Below are 19180 nucleotides of genomic sequence, written 5' to 3' on the forward strand. Positions count from 1 at the left end.
GTTGTACTTTACTACTCCATACTTACAAATTACCAGTGAATTTTTATAGGTATGTTCCACAAAAGTACTAGTACTTGTAACTTACTAGTGAATTGGGAAGTATTCTCTACCAGTGAAAGGACAATAATAAATAAACCTACTAGTGCTATTTAAATATACTTATTTTACATACAATTTGATAAATATGTGGTCTAGCAGTAGTGATAGTGATGGAGATGAAAATGAAAACTACCGTCTGTATAGAGAAAGAATAAACTTCCAGTTTAAGACTGTATTTGAATACAATGAGCGTTTTAGGTTATGCACAATACAAGTGGAAGAACTTTTGATGGATATTGGGCATAGGTTAGAACATCATACAAACAGAAATAAATCTCTCTCTGCTAAACAACAGTTACTAACAACACTACATTGGCTAGGAAATGGTGGTCAGTACCATGGTATTGCAGATATGCATGGGATGGCAAAATCTTCAGTCTGTAGGTCAATACATTCTGTGGTAGCTGCAATAAATTATATAAAATTTCCTCAAATTGTTCGGTGGCCTGAAAATACTGAGCAAATAGTGCAAGACTTCTACAATATAGCTCAAATGCCTCAAGTTGTGGGCTGTGTAGATGGAACTTTGGTGAACATTGATGCACCCCATGTTCATGAAGAGCAGTATGTTGATCGGTATGGAAAGCATTCTATTAACTGTATGCTTGTATGTGGGCCAGATATGAAGTTCTATTATGCCAGCGCAAATTGGCCAGGTAGCGTCCATGATGCTCATGTCCTTCGAAACAGCAATCTCTTTCGAATGATGGAGCAAGGTTGGAGACCCTTTCCGCAGTCAGTATTGCTTGGCGATTCTGCTTATCCTTTGAAGGATTGGCTTATTACACCTAAACTGATCGATTTAGATGAACTCAGAGTGCAGAGGTTTAACAGAGCCCATAAGAGTACAAGAAGATTAATTGAAAATGCTATTGGTATTCTCAAAGAGAAATTTCCCTGTCTTAACCATTTGCAAGTACATCCCGTTTTTGCAGCTAACATTTTCAAATGCTGTGTAACACTATGTAACATTTCTCATGGGGAGTTACAAATCAATGCAATAGACCTGCAGGAAAACAACATTGTGGATGACTTACCTGAGCCAGAAGATGAAGGTGAAGTACTTGCCGAACCAGCTGTAGCTTACAGAAGAGATCAGCTAATTAACACTTTTCAGTGAAAGTGATAATTCATCTGTATATCCAATTTATTAAAAACTATTAAGTACTAAATACTATATTGAAACAATACACTTCAAGTTATATTATGATATTGTTAAAAAATGCAAAAAATTAATCTAAGACATTAAAGACCTAACTTTTAACCTATTACTTAGTATTGCTATTTTAATCAATCACTACTTCACAACCTTCTTCTAAAACTACAACACTGTCCACAGATAATTCAGGATAATATTTTTTTACTGTGTCAGATGGCTGAACGCAAAATTGCTTTTCCATTGCTAGCACTTCAAGGGCTAATTTTCTGTTTTTTAGGGTGAAGAAATCTATCTGCAAATCAATCTTCCTCCTTTTCTTTTCTGCCATGCTTTCTTCATGACTCTTACTAACTGTTTTCCTTGGTTGCCTCTGTTCACTGCAGGAAAATGTTGGGGTGGAGATATCTACAACAGCTGTTGAGGGTGATTCATCGTAAGATTCTGGGACACTGAGGCTGTCAACGGACGGTGAATTTTTTCCAAGAATGTCCAAAACTTTATTGTCAATATCAGTCAATTTGGCATGTTTTCCACCACCTGTGCCAGTCTGCCTTTGATTATCAATCTTTGCCTACAAAAAAGAACTGTTATGTAGTAAATGTTAATATAATTACCCTAATTAAAATTGTGATTAAACTAAATTAAAATAAACCTAATTGAAGAATTTAAATAAAAACGTACTTACTAGTGTCACCTTCTTGAAATTAGGCCAGAATATATCTCTTACGTACATCCAACTTTTCCCCTCAAAAGCTCCATGAGCTTTTCCCAAGTCAAATATTTCCATCCAGGCATTTACTTTGTCTTGTTTTTTGAGACTCTCACTGAATGCGCCGAAAAGAATATCTTTTCTTCTTTCTATTTCCTTCAAAAGGAATAACTTTGTTTCTCTTGACACCATTTTTACAATTCTTGCAGAGTTTGCAATTTCGTAATAATTAAGTTTGGCGCCGAATATCGTTACTAGCGGCATCTGCTGCCTAATATGACAGACTATCGCGGAACACAAGCGAGCATGCGAGGATCGCGGAAGAACAGAACAGAATTTCCTATCATCAAAGAAACAAACTGAAAAATAACATTGTAGCATTACGAAATTCACAAAAATATTAGAGTTCTTTGAATGTTTGCCGCATAACTTACCTTAAAATACGATATTACGATAAATGAGACACACATAACCTAATTTAATGAACGGAATACGAAGATGAACAGCTGATTCATGTTATGACGTAGTATGTTTATTGATATGTCGTCACTTGTAAAACTTGTAACAATTCACTGGTAATATACAAGAGACATTCAATCTTTTGTGGAACAGAAATGTACAACTCCATACATTACAAGAACCCACACTAGTAACTTGTAATGTACAAGACCATACTTTTGTGGAATAGGCCCCTGGTGGGCAAGCTACTGCCCAAAAAAACACTATTTTTTGCATTACGACAGCGGTCTTTGGGAGCTGATCCCGCTACGTTACTTCTCTTATATCGTAATATTATTCGTTCCTCATTGGAGTATGGCTCGGGGTTTCTCGACATGGCGGCTAAGCAAAATCTTACCAATTAGATTCGATTCAGGTCCAGTTTATTAAAATGTGTTTAGGAGTATTACCAGCATCACCAAACAATGCAACTCTAGTTGAGGCGGCGGAATTTCCATTGACTTTGAGGAGAAAAATTATCACCACCAATCTTCTGCTACGGAAGTTCTCTTTAAACTCTCACCCTCTGCTACCTAAATTAGATTTACTAGTTCGATTCTTTCAAGAGAAATGTACCCCGCTACACCGATACCCAGCGTTAGCATGGGCCTATCATCAATTTAGTTCTTTTCGTACGTCTGTCTTGCGTAGCCCGTCCCCAGGGCATTACATTATTCCTTTCCAGGCTAACTATCACGTTCCTGATATGATACGCCTGCTAGTGACCCTATTGTTGGCCCGGCCTGGACACAAAGTGCTAGAAAATATCTCCATCGGAGTCAGTCTCCAGATGTTCATTCATTCGCTCCAATCTTCTATACTGATGTTTGCAAAATTTCCCACCCCCCTGGGGTGGGGGCGGCTTTCTGCTCCCCGGATTTAAACATTTCTAAACCATTTGTCATTCCTCAGGAGTCTTCTATATTTATGGCAGAAGCGTTTGCTATCCGTCAAGCTCTACTGTACTTTAAATATTCCCAGCTAACTGCAGCATTTATTGCTTCTGACTCATTGAGTGTACTACGCGCTATACATAATCCTAGGTCCCGCTCACATTGGTACGTTCAAAATATTCGTAAAATATGTTTCGATCTTCATCTACGAGACAAAAGAGTTACCTTAATCTGGATTCCGGGTCATTCAAACCTAGCGGGTAACGAATTGGCGGACCGCTTATCTCAGGCAGTCGCGCACGGTCAGGGAGTGGTGTATCATTTGATGTTGCCGTTCATGGAATTTTGGAGTAGTTGTCTTTCACACATACGCCTGCTTTGGCAGACTGAATGGAGTGATCCCGCGTGTCGTATAGGTCGCCACTTGTATTCTATACTTCCGACTGTCCCGTGCTCTCCGTGGTTTCTGAAACACCCCTATACTCCACGTCAGATTACTACTATTATTCGTATGCGACTTAACCAAATGTGTACGCCGGATTACTTATTTCGCATGAAATTGGTAGAGTCTAATCTATGCACTTGTCGTACGTCGGTTTCTACGATTAATCATATTTTATTTCAGTGTTCGTTATTAGAAGTCAGCAGGCGTAAATGGTTACAACCTTGTTTTCGAAAACAATTCGCGTTACCCACGAAATTGACGTGTTGGATATTAGATCCCACTCCATCTTCGGTAGCTGCTCTTTCCAATTTCCTTTTTGACAACAAAATATTCCTGTAGTTTATGCCCCTTCCCCTACTCCTTATGTGTTGACCCGGTCTGTACGTGATTTGTAGAAGTCGCCAAGTATCGGTCGCGTTGGCGTGAAGCCTAGTACCTTGTGTCTCTGTGTTTTGTTTTCCTGTGTGTAGGTTTTGTAGGTTCTTTCTCCACTCAAACGTACCCTTAGCATTAAAGTTTCCGCATCCTCTATCTTTTAGCTTGTTTTTAAGATACGTGGCTGGGTATACCGCTCCCAAGCGAAGCCCATTAAATAACCTAGACAAGACAAGACAAGACAAGAGTCCAACCCACTGCCTGCTCGATCTGCATCCGATGGCTGCTTATACTGCCTGCTCATTCCATATTCAAACGTGTAATACGAATTACAAACAATCTGCCGCTAGATAGCAGTACCAGTCGTATCCAGTTATCGCGTAAATACAGCTAGATAAGCATACAAACAAAATTTAAAATCTGAAAGTAACAGAAAAATTAAAGAAATGTACGCATAAAGTGGTGCTCTAGAGAGTAATAGCTTGAGGACTTTTCGAAAAAGAGGTTTCGACGAACAAAGAAACCTGGAAACTTTGTCTGTATGGTACTTCCGTACATTACTAAGTAGAGGTTTCAGCACCACAGTTTCTGACCTGGTGCTTATTGTTACTAAAACATGTTAATATCTTACATTGGCACAGAGAGGGTAGAACATAGCTTTTTATATTCTGGAGCAGACTTGCAGATTTCTTGCAGTACGGTAGAACCACCTCAACAAATTTCTGTAGCCCCATAATTAGGCCAATAAATCGTTGCTGGGGACAGCAAACGCTTCCTCTATCAGACTGTCTGATTAAGTTCGTCAATGGGGATGCATTAATTGAGCTGGAAACGTTATTCAATCACGTGCTGCATTCTGTTTTTTTTTCGATTACACACACTAAATAACCACACAATAATGCCTGGGAAGCAGTTTTCAAAGTGACACACACTGACTCAGGGGGCTCACGAACATCTTCCAGTAAATCAAGTACATACTCACCGAGCTCGATAGCTGCAGTCGCTTAAGTGCGGCCAGTATCCAGTAGATAGAAAGTTCGAGCCCCACTGTAGGCAGGCCTGAAGATGGTTTTCCGTGGTATCCCATTTTCACACCAGGCAAATGCTGGGGCTGTACCTCAATCAATGCCACGGTCGCTTCCTTCCCACTCCTAGGCCCTTCCTGCCCCATCGTCGCCATAAGACCTATCTGTGTCGAAGCGACGTAAAGCCATAGCAAAAAAAAAGTACATACCGGTACTCAGCGGGCATCACTGGTTCTGTTTCGTCAAGTCCGGGAGAGGATACTGAGGCAGAAGATTTTGAATTTTGCCTGTGGATAACGTTAGCACCATTAGTGGACATTAAAATACCGGATTTCAGAATTCTCTTTATGGAATTCTGAGCAGCCCGGGAGTCAGTCATGTCATTGCACCCTCCTCCCATTCTTATAAAACTAAACATGGCTTCAGCTGGATCTCCTGAAAAGGCCCGTGTCATGGAATGAAATACCACGGCATTCTGGTTTCCCTTTCTTTGATTTGCGGAAAGGCACGCAGCAGTACACCATTTTCACTTAAAATAAGTACAGTACTACCCTATTTCCCGCTATTTCATTCCGACAGTTCAGGAGCCGGTTGGTGCTGCTACCTGCTGTGGGTATTTGTAAACGGAGTGTTTAATTTTGTGCCATGTAAAAAATGTAAATGAGCAGGCAGTATAAGCAGCCATCGGATGCAGATCGAGCAGACCAAAGAGGATAGAATAGAATAGAGATGAAACTCAATGATAAATTTCGGTTCCAAGCCACTTGGCGCTAGTAGTTTTAGTCTCTTTTCCGAGATAGCGCACTCCCTGGTGCAATACCTTAGTATTACTATCAACAGATAGCGCGGAGATTTAACATCCGGCGCAGTGACGCACATCCGGGTATGCTTACGGCTCCTTCCCCCCTCCTTTCCCAGCCCCTCGCTCCTCACCCTCCCCCAAACGGCGATAATAATGCAGTTCTACTACTTCCATGCCCAATACATTGTAATTCATATATTTTTATTTCCAAGTACTTATTACGTTGTAAATAATGATCTGATACCCCTAGTTCGTATGGCATACTTTGCTACTGAGAACATAACCACACACCTCAAAGCAGCTTTAACTTCAAATGAATGATTGACACATTAACACAAAGCTGATATTATAACAAATAAGAAATCCCTTCGAAAGCAAGACAACAGAGCACACCATATGCAAGACAATGGGGTATCACATCAATATCCAAGTACCACATGAAAATAAAAATAACAGAATTAAATGCACTGAGACAGGAAATATATAGAACTACATTAATAGAACCATTCAGCTTTCAGCCCCTGATGTGTACTCAAACAGGAAATACAGGATTTCAGCAGGACTGGCGAAGATATATTTCAAATAAACAAGCACAAGGAACTAAGATTTACATCACAAGCACATGAGCTCTTCGAATTCAAACAACACAAATTCGGTAGCATCATGGTAACTATCGATTAAAATCGATATAAGTTCGAACAAGGTTAATCGATTGGGTAAAGTCGAATCGATGCAATTCAGCAATATTATCAAATACAGTAGAGACAATACACGACACTGAGCGAGATATCGAGGGACAGCTATTGGAGCTCACTCTAGCGGATAGACCTGAACGGTACTGATTCTCTCATAAGAGCACGTGTATTTTTGTGTGAAGTTTTTGGTGTTATTTATGCGTTTTCAGTGAGTTGACATAATTAAATAGTAGCGTGTGTCATTCCTTGATATCTCCTCTCAACATGAGGGGAAAGGTATGTGCTGTGTTTGGCTGCAGTAATTACGAAATAGGGGTAAATGCGCGCTCGTTCTTCAGGTTCCCTCGTGACAAGAACATGTAAGTAATATTGTGTTTGCATATATATTCTTCCAGTGACAGAGATTTTTATAGTACTTCATAATCTTCTGACCTGCTCGACCCATGTTTTAACGGGCTTAAAATATAATACGCATATTTTATTGTATAGTGCAGCAGTTAACCTTCAATACCGATGTGTTGTTGTAGGTGTGATCTGTGGGTTTTGAAATGTCACAGAAGCGGTTTGGATAAAGTGTACAAGAAAGAAGGGACGTTACGCTTGTATAAGAATTATAAGATCTGTTCAGATCATTTCCAGGCCAGCGACTTTAAAAATCCTCGACTATACAGCCAAGGGTATGTTACATTTTTACTCTAATTGTACGTAAATATTCCTCAAAGCATCACTATCGACAACATTTTCAAACTTTTCTTTCTTTTATCCCTCTTCTCAGATTAAAGCCGGGATTTTATAGATTTTCTTTCTGTTAGTAGGCTTCATGTTAAGAGGAAAATTGTCCAGCTATTAAATGTTAATTCATTGCATCATATGTGTAAGGAATGTGCCGATATTTTTATTGACAAATGTCTTAATGTGATGATACATTGATTTTAAATGAGGAAAAAAGATAAATCTAACCGTAAGATTTCAGGCAGGTATGCTAAAGCTAAAAAAAAGTAATGCATAAATGAAAGATCAAGCCATTTCACAGCAGTCCATTTCACACCTTGTTTATATGTCTAATTTCAGTCTTTGAATAATAACCTTTTAAATAATTCTTCATTCATTTATCCAGAATTGCTTTAGCAACTTCGAAGTTAATATCTCAATACCACTGTCTTTTTAGACGTAATTTATTTATCCATTTCCGTATATACATTTCCATTGATATTTGAATTTAGCGCGATTTGTTCAGGTCAAGTCACTAGGAGCGCCACCGTCGAATTGTCTCCCATTTTAGCAAGGCGAAATCCGTAAGTGTCGTGTATTGTCTCTACTGTATTTGATATTATCTCCACAATGCTTGACGTTTTATAACTAATTAATTTGTGAGAAGTGCCAACTGATTGAGGTTAGACTTGTCATACTTTAAATACTTCACTTCGGGACAAACTGCCTTTAATTATTAACAACGCTCATTTCATGCTTACTTCCGGGCCATCTACAGAACGTGTATATAACTATTTACACGTTATGAATGACCTCCAGCGCCATCTAGAAAAAGAGACTGAAACTACCTGAAGCTAGCTACAGATAGGAACCAAAAGCCCTATTAAGGGCCCCATACACGCGCAGACCTAGTCGGAGGTAAGTCTGCGCAAACCTGTCTCTTCAGACATGTCTCTGTGTGTATGGCCGTTGCCTACGAGATATACAAGGCCGGGAAGTGTGCGCTAGTTTTGAGCATAAAAACCGTCCCCAACCAGGTTCGCAGTACCGCCACCAGATGTCTCGACATCTTGCTATAGTTTGCATGTGCTGTAGTGTATTAACATATACAGAAAGGTGTTTTTTATACGTTTACTTATAGATTTCACTTACTGTTAGTGTTCAAATGAACTCCAAGTAAATTTTATATGCACTATAAAATATAGTATATCGTACTGTAAGTCCAATTCGTCAAAAAAAAAAAAAAAAAAAAGAGAGAGAGAGAGAACAATTTGAGTTTTCAATCATTTCCAGCCGATCCAGTTTTAAAGGAGAAGTGGATAATTGCTACATCCAGACCGGGGGGCGGGGGAATTAGGTTCGCTTTGGTCGCCTGGGACGTCATCCAGAGTCTGTAATTTACATTTTAAATATTGAGACTTCAGATTCATTAGCACACTTCACTGCCTTCGACTACCGCATCAAAATACACTTAAGAATTAGGCCTATGTTGGCTTTTTGAATGGAAAAAACTAGAATAACATCCCTCATTAAAGATCCCCTGTGGGTGGGGGCGGTAGAATAACACCCACGGTATCCCCAGCCTGTCGTAAGAGGCGACTAAAAGGGGCCCCAGGGGCTCTGAACTTTGGAGCGTGGATTAGCGATCACGGAGCCCCTAGCTGAGTCCTGTCATTGCTTCTACTAACTTGTATTAGGCTCCTCACTTTCATCTATCCTATCCGACTTATCTTGGTTAACTCTTTTTTTTACCGACCCCGACGGTATTAGGTTCCCCAGGTCTAGGGAGTCTCATTTTCACGTGTCCCTTGTCTTCCTTTGGCTGATATCTTCATTTTTCGAAGTATCGGGTCCGTTCATTCTTTTTCCTCAGATTAGTGTTATATAGAGGATGGTTGCAGAGCCTCCGTGGCTCAAACGGCAGCGCGTCGGCCTCTCATCGCTGGATACCGTGGTTCAAATCCCGGTCGTTCCATGTGAGATTTGTGCTGGACAAAGCGAAGGCGGGACATTTTTTTCTCCGGGTACTCCGGTTTTCCCTGTCATCATTCATTCCAGCAACTCTCTCCAGTCTCATTTCATAGCATCTATCAATCGTTAATAAATCACTCTGGGAGTGGCGACCCCATCGTACTAATAGCCTGTACGATTCATTCATTTCATCTCTGACCCCGTCAATGACTGTAAAACAGATTGTAGGTTTTCATTTTTCAGAGGATGGTTGCCGAGTTGTACTTCCTCTTAAAACAATAACCACCACCACCACCACCACCACCACCACCACCACCACCACCACCACCACCTCATTAAAGAAAATCTTCATTACGAAGCCATGAATTTGACATGCGTGGAGGAAACGTTAGGATCCCTTGTCATAGATGAAATAGCTATCTAGGCCAGAGTACGCTATAATCGTAATCCTGATCAGCAACATTTCTGGATGAGACGCTCGAAGGTAAGCTAGCTAATCATTCGCGAATATATGTACTATTTTTAATAGGCCTAAAATATCTGATTTTTTTTGCTATTGGTTTTACGTCGCACCGACACAGATGGGAGAGGAAAGGGCTAGGAGTGGGAAGGAAGCAGCCGTGGCCTTAATTAAGTTACAGCCCCAGCATTTGCCTGGTGTGAAAATGGGAAACCACGGAAAACCATCTTCAGGGCTGCCGACAGTGGGATTCGAACCCACTATCTCCCGGATGCAAGGTCACAGCTGCGCGCTCCTAACCGCATGACCAACTCGCGTAGTAGTTTTATATTATCTTAGATGCTATTGATATTAAGTATGACACCATGCCTTTTCAGAAAAACCTGTCACTCTGGAGTTGTCTTCCTTGGCCATGATATGTGGTTATCTTGTTCCAGTTGCGGAAGAAAATTCCAACTCGGCCACTACTGACACTCCATTGATGCGCCTCATTAGGATGAAAGATCGTGGAGCATTACGCTACCCCTCAAAATTTTTTTGTTTACTTCCTGAAAAATATGTTGAATTTTACGGGTCACCCATTACGTTATCTGGGAAGTACGAATTTAGATTTAAAACTTAACGTCTTTGTTGTTCCAAAGTTCATTGAGGCATTCAAATGTGACGAGTGTGATCAGAAAGTACTGACTGCAACTCTCATTACAAAACTTTTAAAACCAATAATCGACAATGAAGCTCATACAATTACAGATGCTCATGACTTGGAAAAGAACTTCAGGACAAAGCCTTTAAGTTGGAAGATCTTAAAATTGTGAGTGACACGAGCAGTGATAATGGTAAGTCATTTTTAATGTATTACTTTTATTATTTATTACACGTGACTTCGCCTAAAATAATTCCAAATACCACTTAAATGTGCTTTACTTTACATCCAATCACTCGAAATCACTTTTAGGTGGTCCAAACTTCATTATTTGTAGATTTTTACGTCTTTAAAAACCAACATGTACTATTAAGTGAATGCATTTCGCGCGAGCAGCATAGCACGATGTCGAGACCTCTAGCGGACGTTCGTAAAACTACTTGCGACCCGCATTTCTATCGGTCCATTTCCCGGCCTTGTATATCTCGTAGGCAACGGTATGGCAGAGTTTCACCAAGGTTTCATCCCCGGAGCAGGCAGTGGTCCAGTCTCATCATTCAAGAAGGAGAAGAAGAAGAAGAAGAAGAACTTTAAACATAACCACAAAATATGATAAATAATATCTTGGTTCTTTTTGTGCATCGCTGCGGAAGTTTTCCTCAATTAACATAATCTTATTCGATCAGAAAGTGTAATTGCATTGACTTAATGTTTGATCCTTCGAAATTTGTTTTAAGTTTAGTTTAATTTCTTGCTCGTGCTTTTCAAAATATTACTTATTTCGAAGTTTATTGAAATACATTGTGAAAACAAGCAATTCACCTTTTTGAAAGGAAGTGGCTGGAACCACCCAATCTAACATGTTTCTAAATTAACACTACTTCGTAGTACTGGCAGGAAGAGTCACTGCCTGGATTGATTGTATTGGGAGTCAATGGCAGGTGATTATTGTAATATGGTCATTTTCTTACGTCTTTGGAAATGTAGACTTGATTACTTCTTGCTTTTCCATCCTATTATACGGAGCTAATTGGCTTAGCGTACTGTACGGTGATGTAGGTGTACATCCTCCAGTACTGTACCTGGAAATTTTAGGCTAGAATCCTCCTATCGGCAGTCCTTGAAGACGGTATCCGGTAAGCTGCTCCTCCGTCTCGGTTTTAATGTGACGATTCCTGTGTGGAGATCCTGTCCCGGCCAGTTTTCGAATTGTCCCGAGAAAACGTAATATAGGATATGTATGAATGTCTAAGTCGTACTTTCGTTCACTGTGTCTATGTTTTTGGCACTACCCAGTGACTATAAGGAATGTTCTCAACAGCGAATTTGGAGAAATATACCTGTAGTATTGAGGTATTATGGAGGCAACAATTTGTGAAGGCGAGCTGTTTAATTCTATAATAAAAAAGAAACATTTAAAAGACACCTAATTCTAAATACCTTCATACAGTGCCACAGCCCTGATGGCTTAAAATGTTTTTATAAGTTATCAGTAATCCTATTTAGTTTGTTTTCTGTGGAAGAACTTGCTTAAATTTATTATTTTGATGACAATCAATTTGAAATTAAATGTTGATTATTAAGAAGAATGCACAAACATATGTATAAGGTGATGGAACAACTTCTTTGTCCCCTCTTTGTACATAACTTATGGTAAAGTGATACCGTTCACACACATTGTTGCACAATTTACGTACACATTCGTCACGTTGTTTGTGGTAATGCAGTTTTGTGCACAGTTTATGATCAGAATCTTGTTATGGCACTTCACAGTTCGTGATTCAGTCAGTATTCCGGTTTGGGGAAGTCAAAATAGGGTCAGCCTATTCTTTTGTTTTCCATTTCAGGCATATGTCGCGACTACTGTAAATAAGTCCACTTCTCCTACATTTCTTGTCCCAGCGTTACTGTTCACATATATATAGAGTGTGCCAAACATTTTTTTTTTTTTTTCCCCCCCCCTTGATCTAATGTCACAGTAACTTATTAACTCAGGCAGGGTTCTGGCAACAGGAACAGTCATAGCTTCAAAATCTGTCTGGAGTGAAAATGGGGAACAACGGAAGACCATCTTCTGGGGCTGCTGGTGGTAGGGTTTGAACCTACCATCTCCTGAATGCAAATTTACAACTACATGACCAGTACCGTACCGACAACCAACTCAGTAATGCTAAAATCTCTACAAGGTTAAATATCCACTGTTGTATACTTGTGTATATGCAAATGTGGATGATCGTGATGAATTTGTTGGCTAATGTGTCTTTTGTCATGTAGAATTATCTATTCTCCCTTTTAATAGATGTGAATGATTGGTGACATATACATGTGTACATAGGATTCTAGTATAAAATAGGCCTAAGTGTTTCTTAACCCAGTATTTCTCCAACTCTATTCATTCATGATTATTTTCTGTATCATTACGGTTTTCAAGTGGATAATTTAATGTTAAAACCTGTGTTGTTTGTGGGCTTCACCATAGCAAACTTTGCCTTTGAGTGGGCTAGTAGATTCAGTGAATGTTTTGCAGTTTCTGGGAAATGTGTGGGCGAATGTATATACTGGTTCCCTCAGCCAAGACTGGTAGACAGTGTTCTCTTCTTCCTAGTGACTTACTCACACATTTGCCAACTGTTAATTAAGGTATGTGTATATTAATTGAATTGTGGAATAGAGAAAGGAGCTAAGTAAAAAATGGGTATTCAGGAGAGCAAGAAAAACTTATTTTACCGGGCGAGTTGGCCGTGCGCATAGAGGCGTGCGGCTGTGAGCTTGCATCCGGGAGATAGTAGGTTCGAATCCCACTATCGGCAGCCCTGAAGATGGTTTTCAGTGGTTTCCCATTTTCACACCAGGCAAATGCTGGGGCTGTACCTTAATTAAGGCCACGGCCGCTTCCTTCCAACTCCTAGGCCTTTCCTATCCCATCGTCGCCATAAGACCTATCTGTGTCGGTGCGACGTAAAGCCCCTAGCAAAAAAAAAAAAACTTATTTTACTTTGGCACGCTTCAATGAATAATTCTCTTTTTTTATATTATATTTTGTCAGTGATAGGTATGAAACAGTGATAACAGGAATAAATGTTATGACTGTTTAAACTTGTTGGACTTAGTTCCCTTATCCAATAAATCTATAACAGTTTTGACGGGTGGGAAGAAATTTCTCATACTAACTATACCAACTCTTGGTATATGTTAAACATAGCATAATACAATACATAAGAACTGTTTACAGTTTATCACATGGATAAAGATAAAAAATTGGAATCATATCAAAAATCACTGCTGATCTGCATTTAGGGCAGTCGCCCAGGTGGCAGATTCCCTGTCTGTTGTTTTCCTAGCCTTTTCATAAATGATCGCAAAGAAATTGGAAAATTATTGAACATTTCCCTTGGTAAGTTATTCCAATCCCTAACTCCCCTTCCTATAAACGAATATTTGCCCCAATTTGTCCTCTTGAATTCCAACTTTATCTTCATATTGTGATCTTTCCTACTTTTAAAGATACCACTCAAATTTATTCATCTACTGATGTCCTCCCACGCCATCTCTCCACTGACAGTTCGGAATATATCACGTTATTGAGCAGCTCGTCTCCTTTCTCCCAAGTCTTCCCAGCCCAAACTTTGCAACATTTTTGTAACGCTACTCTTTTGTCGGAAATCACCTAGAATAAATCGAGCTGCTTTTCTTTGGATTTTTTGCAGTTCTTGAATCAGGTAATCCTGGTGAGGGTCCCATACATTGGAACCATACTCTAGTTGGGGTCTTACCAGAGACTTATATGTCCTCTCCTTTACATCCTTACTACAACCCCTAAATACCCTCATAACCATGTGCAGAGCTCTGTACTCTTTATTAACAATCATATTTATGTGATTACTTCAATGAAAGGTCTTTTCTTATATTAACACCTAGGTACTACAATGATCCCCAAAAAGAATTTCACCCCATCAGCACAGTAATTAAAACTCGGAAGCATCAAGTGAGACTACTAAGCTAAGAGTATGGATGTTTGTAATAGTTGACAAATACCCACATAAACTGCCGAATGGTATAACTACCTCACTGTTCAATAGAAGATTGTAAGTAGTTCTCACATATAGGATCGTTTACATAATGAGTATTGACTAGCTGTGACATAATGACAGAATAAAATGTTAAAGCATCTAGCCTACAACTGCAAGATATTTCAACAGTTTTTTTTAAGTTCTCAATCTTCTCCGATTTTATTGGAACTCTTTCCGCTTGGATGCTGCCATTGATTGCAAGGAAAATGTGCAAAAATTACCTTTCCCAAGATGAAATGTGGGTTACTCAATACTGTTTATAAAAGGAAGTGCTACAAGAAATCCTGGTTTATCTGCACTGTATCTGTATTCTTTAAACGAAGAAGGAGCAAATGAAATCGTTCCAGCAGGAGGAGTATTCTTGGTCAATGTTTCTGCTGATGCGGAACTAAATCATCCATTGTAGGTGTCAAGGAAAGGAACTATGTCTTAGTGCGTTTCTTCACAATATGCATGATGTGCATACACTGTTTCTCCTGCAAGCTAAATTAGTTCCTTCCTTTACCAAACAATAGGGCTTGGTTAAATAAAATGAAAATGGCTGATTTTGACTTACAAGGAAACCCTTCCACCTGCTAATCTCTCTCTCTACTTCCCTAGCCTTGGCAATCAATGGCACTATGCGGTGAATGGGAGTGTGTGGTTATGTGTGTATATAGATACATAGTATATATATAATATGTGTACACCGACATACTACCATGTAAGGAAAACAACAATTTTTGCTGTAGAAAACTTTTTTTTTAATGGTGGATTAACGTCGCATTAACAAACCAAAGGTTTACTGTGATGCAAGGTTAGGAAAGTGTTAGGATTGGGAAGAAAGCGGCTGTGGCCTTAATTAACACATTCACGCCCATCATCTGAGTGGTCTATTTAAATGGCTGGCCCAGTTATTCCAGCTGTTAGTGGCACAGCAAACAACAACAAATTATTTTTGCAATAAGTTCTAAACTAAACAAGATATGGAAACAAAATTTTGCACATGCCTTAAAGAAGTCCTCTAGTGTCTCTGGAAGGTGTGGTAGCTAATGTTACACCTTCAGGTACTGTGCTTTCTGTCACATGTCCATGAGAATCTTCCTTACTGTCATTACTGTCACTTTCACGTATTTCAGGAATTAGTTCATCACCTGAGTCGTCATTGAATAGGATGTCGGCATTTTCGTCAACACTTATATATATTGTCCCTAAGCGCCTTGTTTACACTTCAGAACGTGACTATACACGCTTATGCAATCACAAACCAACTGCGCAGCTAGCTTGGCCAGCACTAGCCTTCGTTCAGAAACGGAATTAAAAAATGCTTTGGAAGGGAAAATCTCCAAGGCCATGTGGTTTCTGGTGAGCAGAAGCAGGTAGAAGCATTCATAGGGTATTACCCTCATCTCTGTCGCACATATTTTTTGACAAAAATAAACCACATGTGCGTAGGAATGGCTACAATTCAAGGTTGCACTTATCTGGGCTAACTCGGATGCGGTCCAGGAATCAGCCACAGTCATTCCAATATCCCAAAAGGGAGACAGTAGGCTGTGTGAAAATCATCACTGCTTAGTATACCAGGGAAAATCTATTTGAGAATTGTGGAAATCAGACTGAGAAGTCAATTGGAGGAAGAAGCACCCAGAATTTGATCTTCACTATTCGACAGATATGCGAAAAGAACGTGGAGCACAATTGAGACACTTATGTTTGCTTCCTAGATATGGTCAAAGCATTCGATGAGTTACCATGGAAGGTATTGTGGAAAATTTTGAGGAAACGAAAAGTGGGTCCTTCCCTGTTGCGAGCAATTAAAAGTTTTTACCAATAAATCAGAAACCAGGTACAGGCATCCAACTGTTCATCTGAAGCATTCATCACAACAGGTGGAGTGTGACAGGGAGACATATTGTCATCTTACTTGTTCATAATCCTGTAAATGAAATCATGTAAAGCTGTAAAGAACAGGTTAAGAAATTTAAATTGGGAAACTGCAAATTGAAACCTGTATACATTACACAGCTGGTATTCATAGTTGATATTGCGATTTTAGCAAAATCCCCCAGGGATCTTAAGTACAGTCAAAATATTTAGAATTGAGAAATGAAAAAGAGGGGCATGGTCATAAGCCCAGGCAAGACAAAAGTAATGGCTGTCACAAGAAAGGAAAGGGATAAAAATCAAGGTCGATGACATAGATTTGGAACAGGTAAGAATGTCCAAATACCTGGGGTCCGCCGTGAGTGAAGATGGGAGGATTGATGATGATCTTAACAATAGAATTGCCTCTTCAGGACACTATCTCTCCCTCGCAGCTTTGTCATGAAGGTAGAAGTGAGTAAGAGGACCAAACTTAGAGTATACAAGTCAGTATACTTACCACTACTCACATACAGCTGTGAATCATGGGCACTTGGCACAAAACACCAAAGCAGGCTATAGGCAGTTGAAATGAGATATCTGAGGAGAATAGATCACAAGACAAGGAGAGGCCATATTAGGAACTGCACTATTAGGAAGACCTTGGGGGTAACACCGTTGAAAGTCACCATAGAAGGAGCTTAATTACGTTGGTTTGGACGTGTGATGAGGATATCTGAAATATGATTGCTACGCAGAGGGTGGGAAGCCTGGAGTGAAGGACCTAGAGGGAGAGGACGACTGCATATTAAGTGGAAAGATAACATCAAGTCCAGCCTAGAAACCAGAGGTATCCAATGGAGGGAAGCTCAACAGATGACACAAGACAAGAAAGCCTGGTGGTCTCCCGACACCGCAAGGTACAAGAGGAACGAATAAGTTTCTTGACTGCATGATTCAATTATTATTATTGGTTTGTGTATGTGACAAAATCCATTGGTCTAACAAGTCAGGAATGCTAGCATACAGTCTTTCAAAAGGAGTATGGCCCCTGAAGAGTGGGGGCACTGTATCATATCTGACCATTGACCTGACGGGAAATGTTCAGTAATCATTCGTAATGAAATCTGTGTTGAATTCTGGGCGTGATGCCATATTTAATAAATTTCAGCCAATGGCAGTGGGTCTTCTCAGAATGCATGGAAAATATCGCACTATTTCTGATATCTTGCTATAGAAGTAAATATTTTTCTAGGGGCATGTGAGGGGCAGGGGTCCTCTAGCATTGGCAATGAATATATCTATCTCTCTCTTAATTCTGCTTTCTGTCCTTAATATATTGGTATTTTTGGATTGCATAACAGTACTGTTAAGTTTTCAAAGGCTTTGTCTATACCTATAACATGTTGTAAGTTGCTGGATGTAACTTAAGTTATGCTGCAAGAATGATTTTTTTGTCTGGACTGAGTGGCTCAGACAGTTAAGATTCTGACTTTCTGAGTCCAGGCTGGCAGGTTCAATCCTGGCTCAGTCCGGTGGTATTTGCAGATACTCAAATATCTCAGCCCATGTCTGTAGATCTACTGGAATGTTAAAAGAACTCCTGAGGGACAAAATTCCTGCACCTCTATATCTATCTAGGTATTCTGCCTTATGGCAGGTCTTGTCATGGAATGAACCTCTTCCACTGTTGCTTGTCCTGCGCCAAGTTTTTCATGTCCGAATATTTATTTCCTTGTATATTGTCCAACATTTGATATTTTTTCCTTCCTTTTCCTCGTTTGCCTTTCACCATTCCTTCTATTCCTTCTTTCAGTAAACAGTCCCTCCTCAAACAATGTCCGATCCAGTTCATTTTTCTCCTTCTAATGGTTTGTAACATACTTCGTTCTTCTCCAACTCTTCGTAATACCTCTTCATTCCTTACCCGGTCTTCCCATTTCACTCGTTCTATTCTCCTCCATACCCACATTTCTAGTGCCTCCAATCTTCTCTCATCTTTCTTTCTCAATGTCCAAGTCTCTGCGCCATATAGCGCTATGCTCCAAATGTAACACTTAGCAAGTCTTTTCCTCAAATCTTTGTTTAGTTGTCCACAAAATAATTTTGATTTTTTCCTAAAGCCTTCTTTTGCTATGGCAATTCTTTTCTTAATTTCTGTTGTGCAATACATATCATCTCTGATCATACTTCCCAAATACTTGAAGTTACTGACTTGCTCTATTTCTTCTCCTCCTATACTAATATGACAACTTCTACCTTTTCCTCCAATTATCATACTTTTGGTCTTCTTCTTATTAATTCTCATTCCATATTCTTCTAGTTTCATGTTGAGTTTATCTAATATTTGTATCATTTCACGTTCGCTTTCTCCCATCACAACCATATCATCTGCAAATCACATTCTACTCTCCTACCTCCAACACAAACTCCACTATTTCCATTAAAACTTTCATTGATTATTTCTTCAAGATAGATGTTGAACAGTGTCGGTGATAAAGAGCAGCCCTGTCTTACACCTCTTCTTAATTCAATTTCTTCACTCAACTCATCTCCTGTTCTCACTCTTGCACCTCAGCTTCTCTGAAAACCATAAAACCAACAACTTTTTTTTTTTTTTCCTGCAACCAGGTTATGGGTTTCTGTAACAGCCACCAAAACTTTGTTTTAAATCCCAAGAACATCACATTTTTATCTTATACACATGTTATAATAATTAAAGGAATGTCCACCTATTCAATGTGAGTAAAGTGTTCATTTTAGGCATACAGGTTATATTC

At 39.5% G+C, this 19180-nt stretch overlaps 1 protein-coding gene across 1 annotated transcript in view; it reads left to right on the forward strand.

Annotated features, from left to right (window-relative positions):
• Positions 1-11057: 11057 nt before the first annotated feature.
• LOC136885993 (zinc finger protein 93) overlaps positions 11058-19180 on the forward strand; it is an 85651-nt gene continuing 77528 nt past the window's right edge. The window contains exon 1 of the mRNA XM_067158703.2: positions 11058-11426. Coding sequence (XP_067014804.2) covers positions 11420-11426 — 7 coding nt within the window. The 5' untranslated portion in view covers positions 11058-11419. The remainder of the gene's footprint in view (positions 11427-19180) is intronic.

This window comes from Anabrus simplex, chromosome X (assembly GCF_040414725.1).
Source record: "Anabrus simplex isolate iqAnaSimp1 chromosome X, ASM4041472v1, whole genome shotgun sequence".
NCBI lineage: Eukaryota > Metazoa > Arthropoda > Insecta > Orthoptera > Tettigoniidae > Anabrus > Anabrus simplex.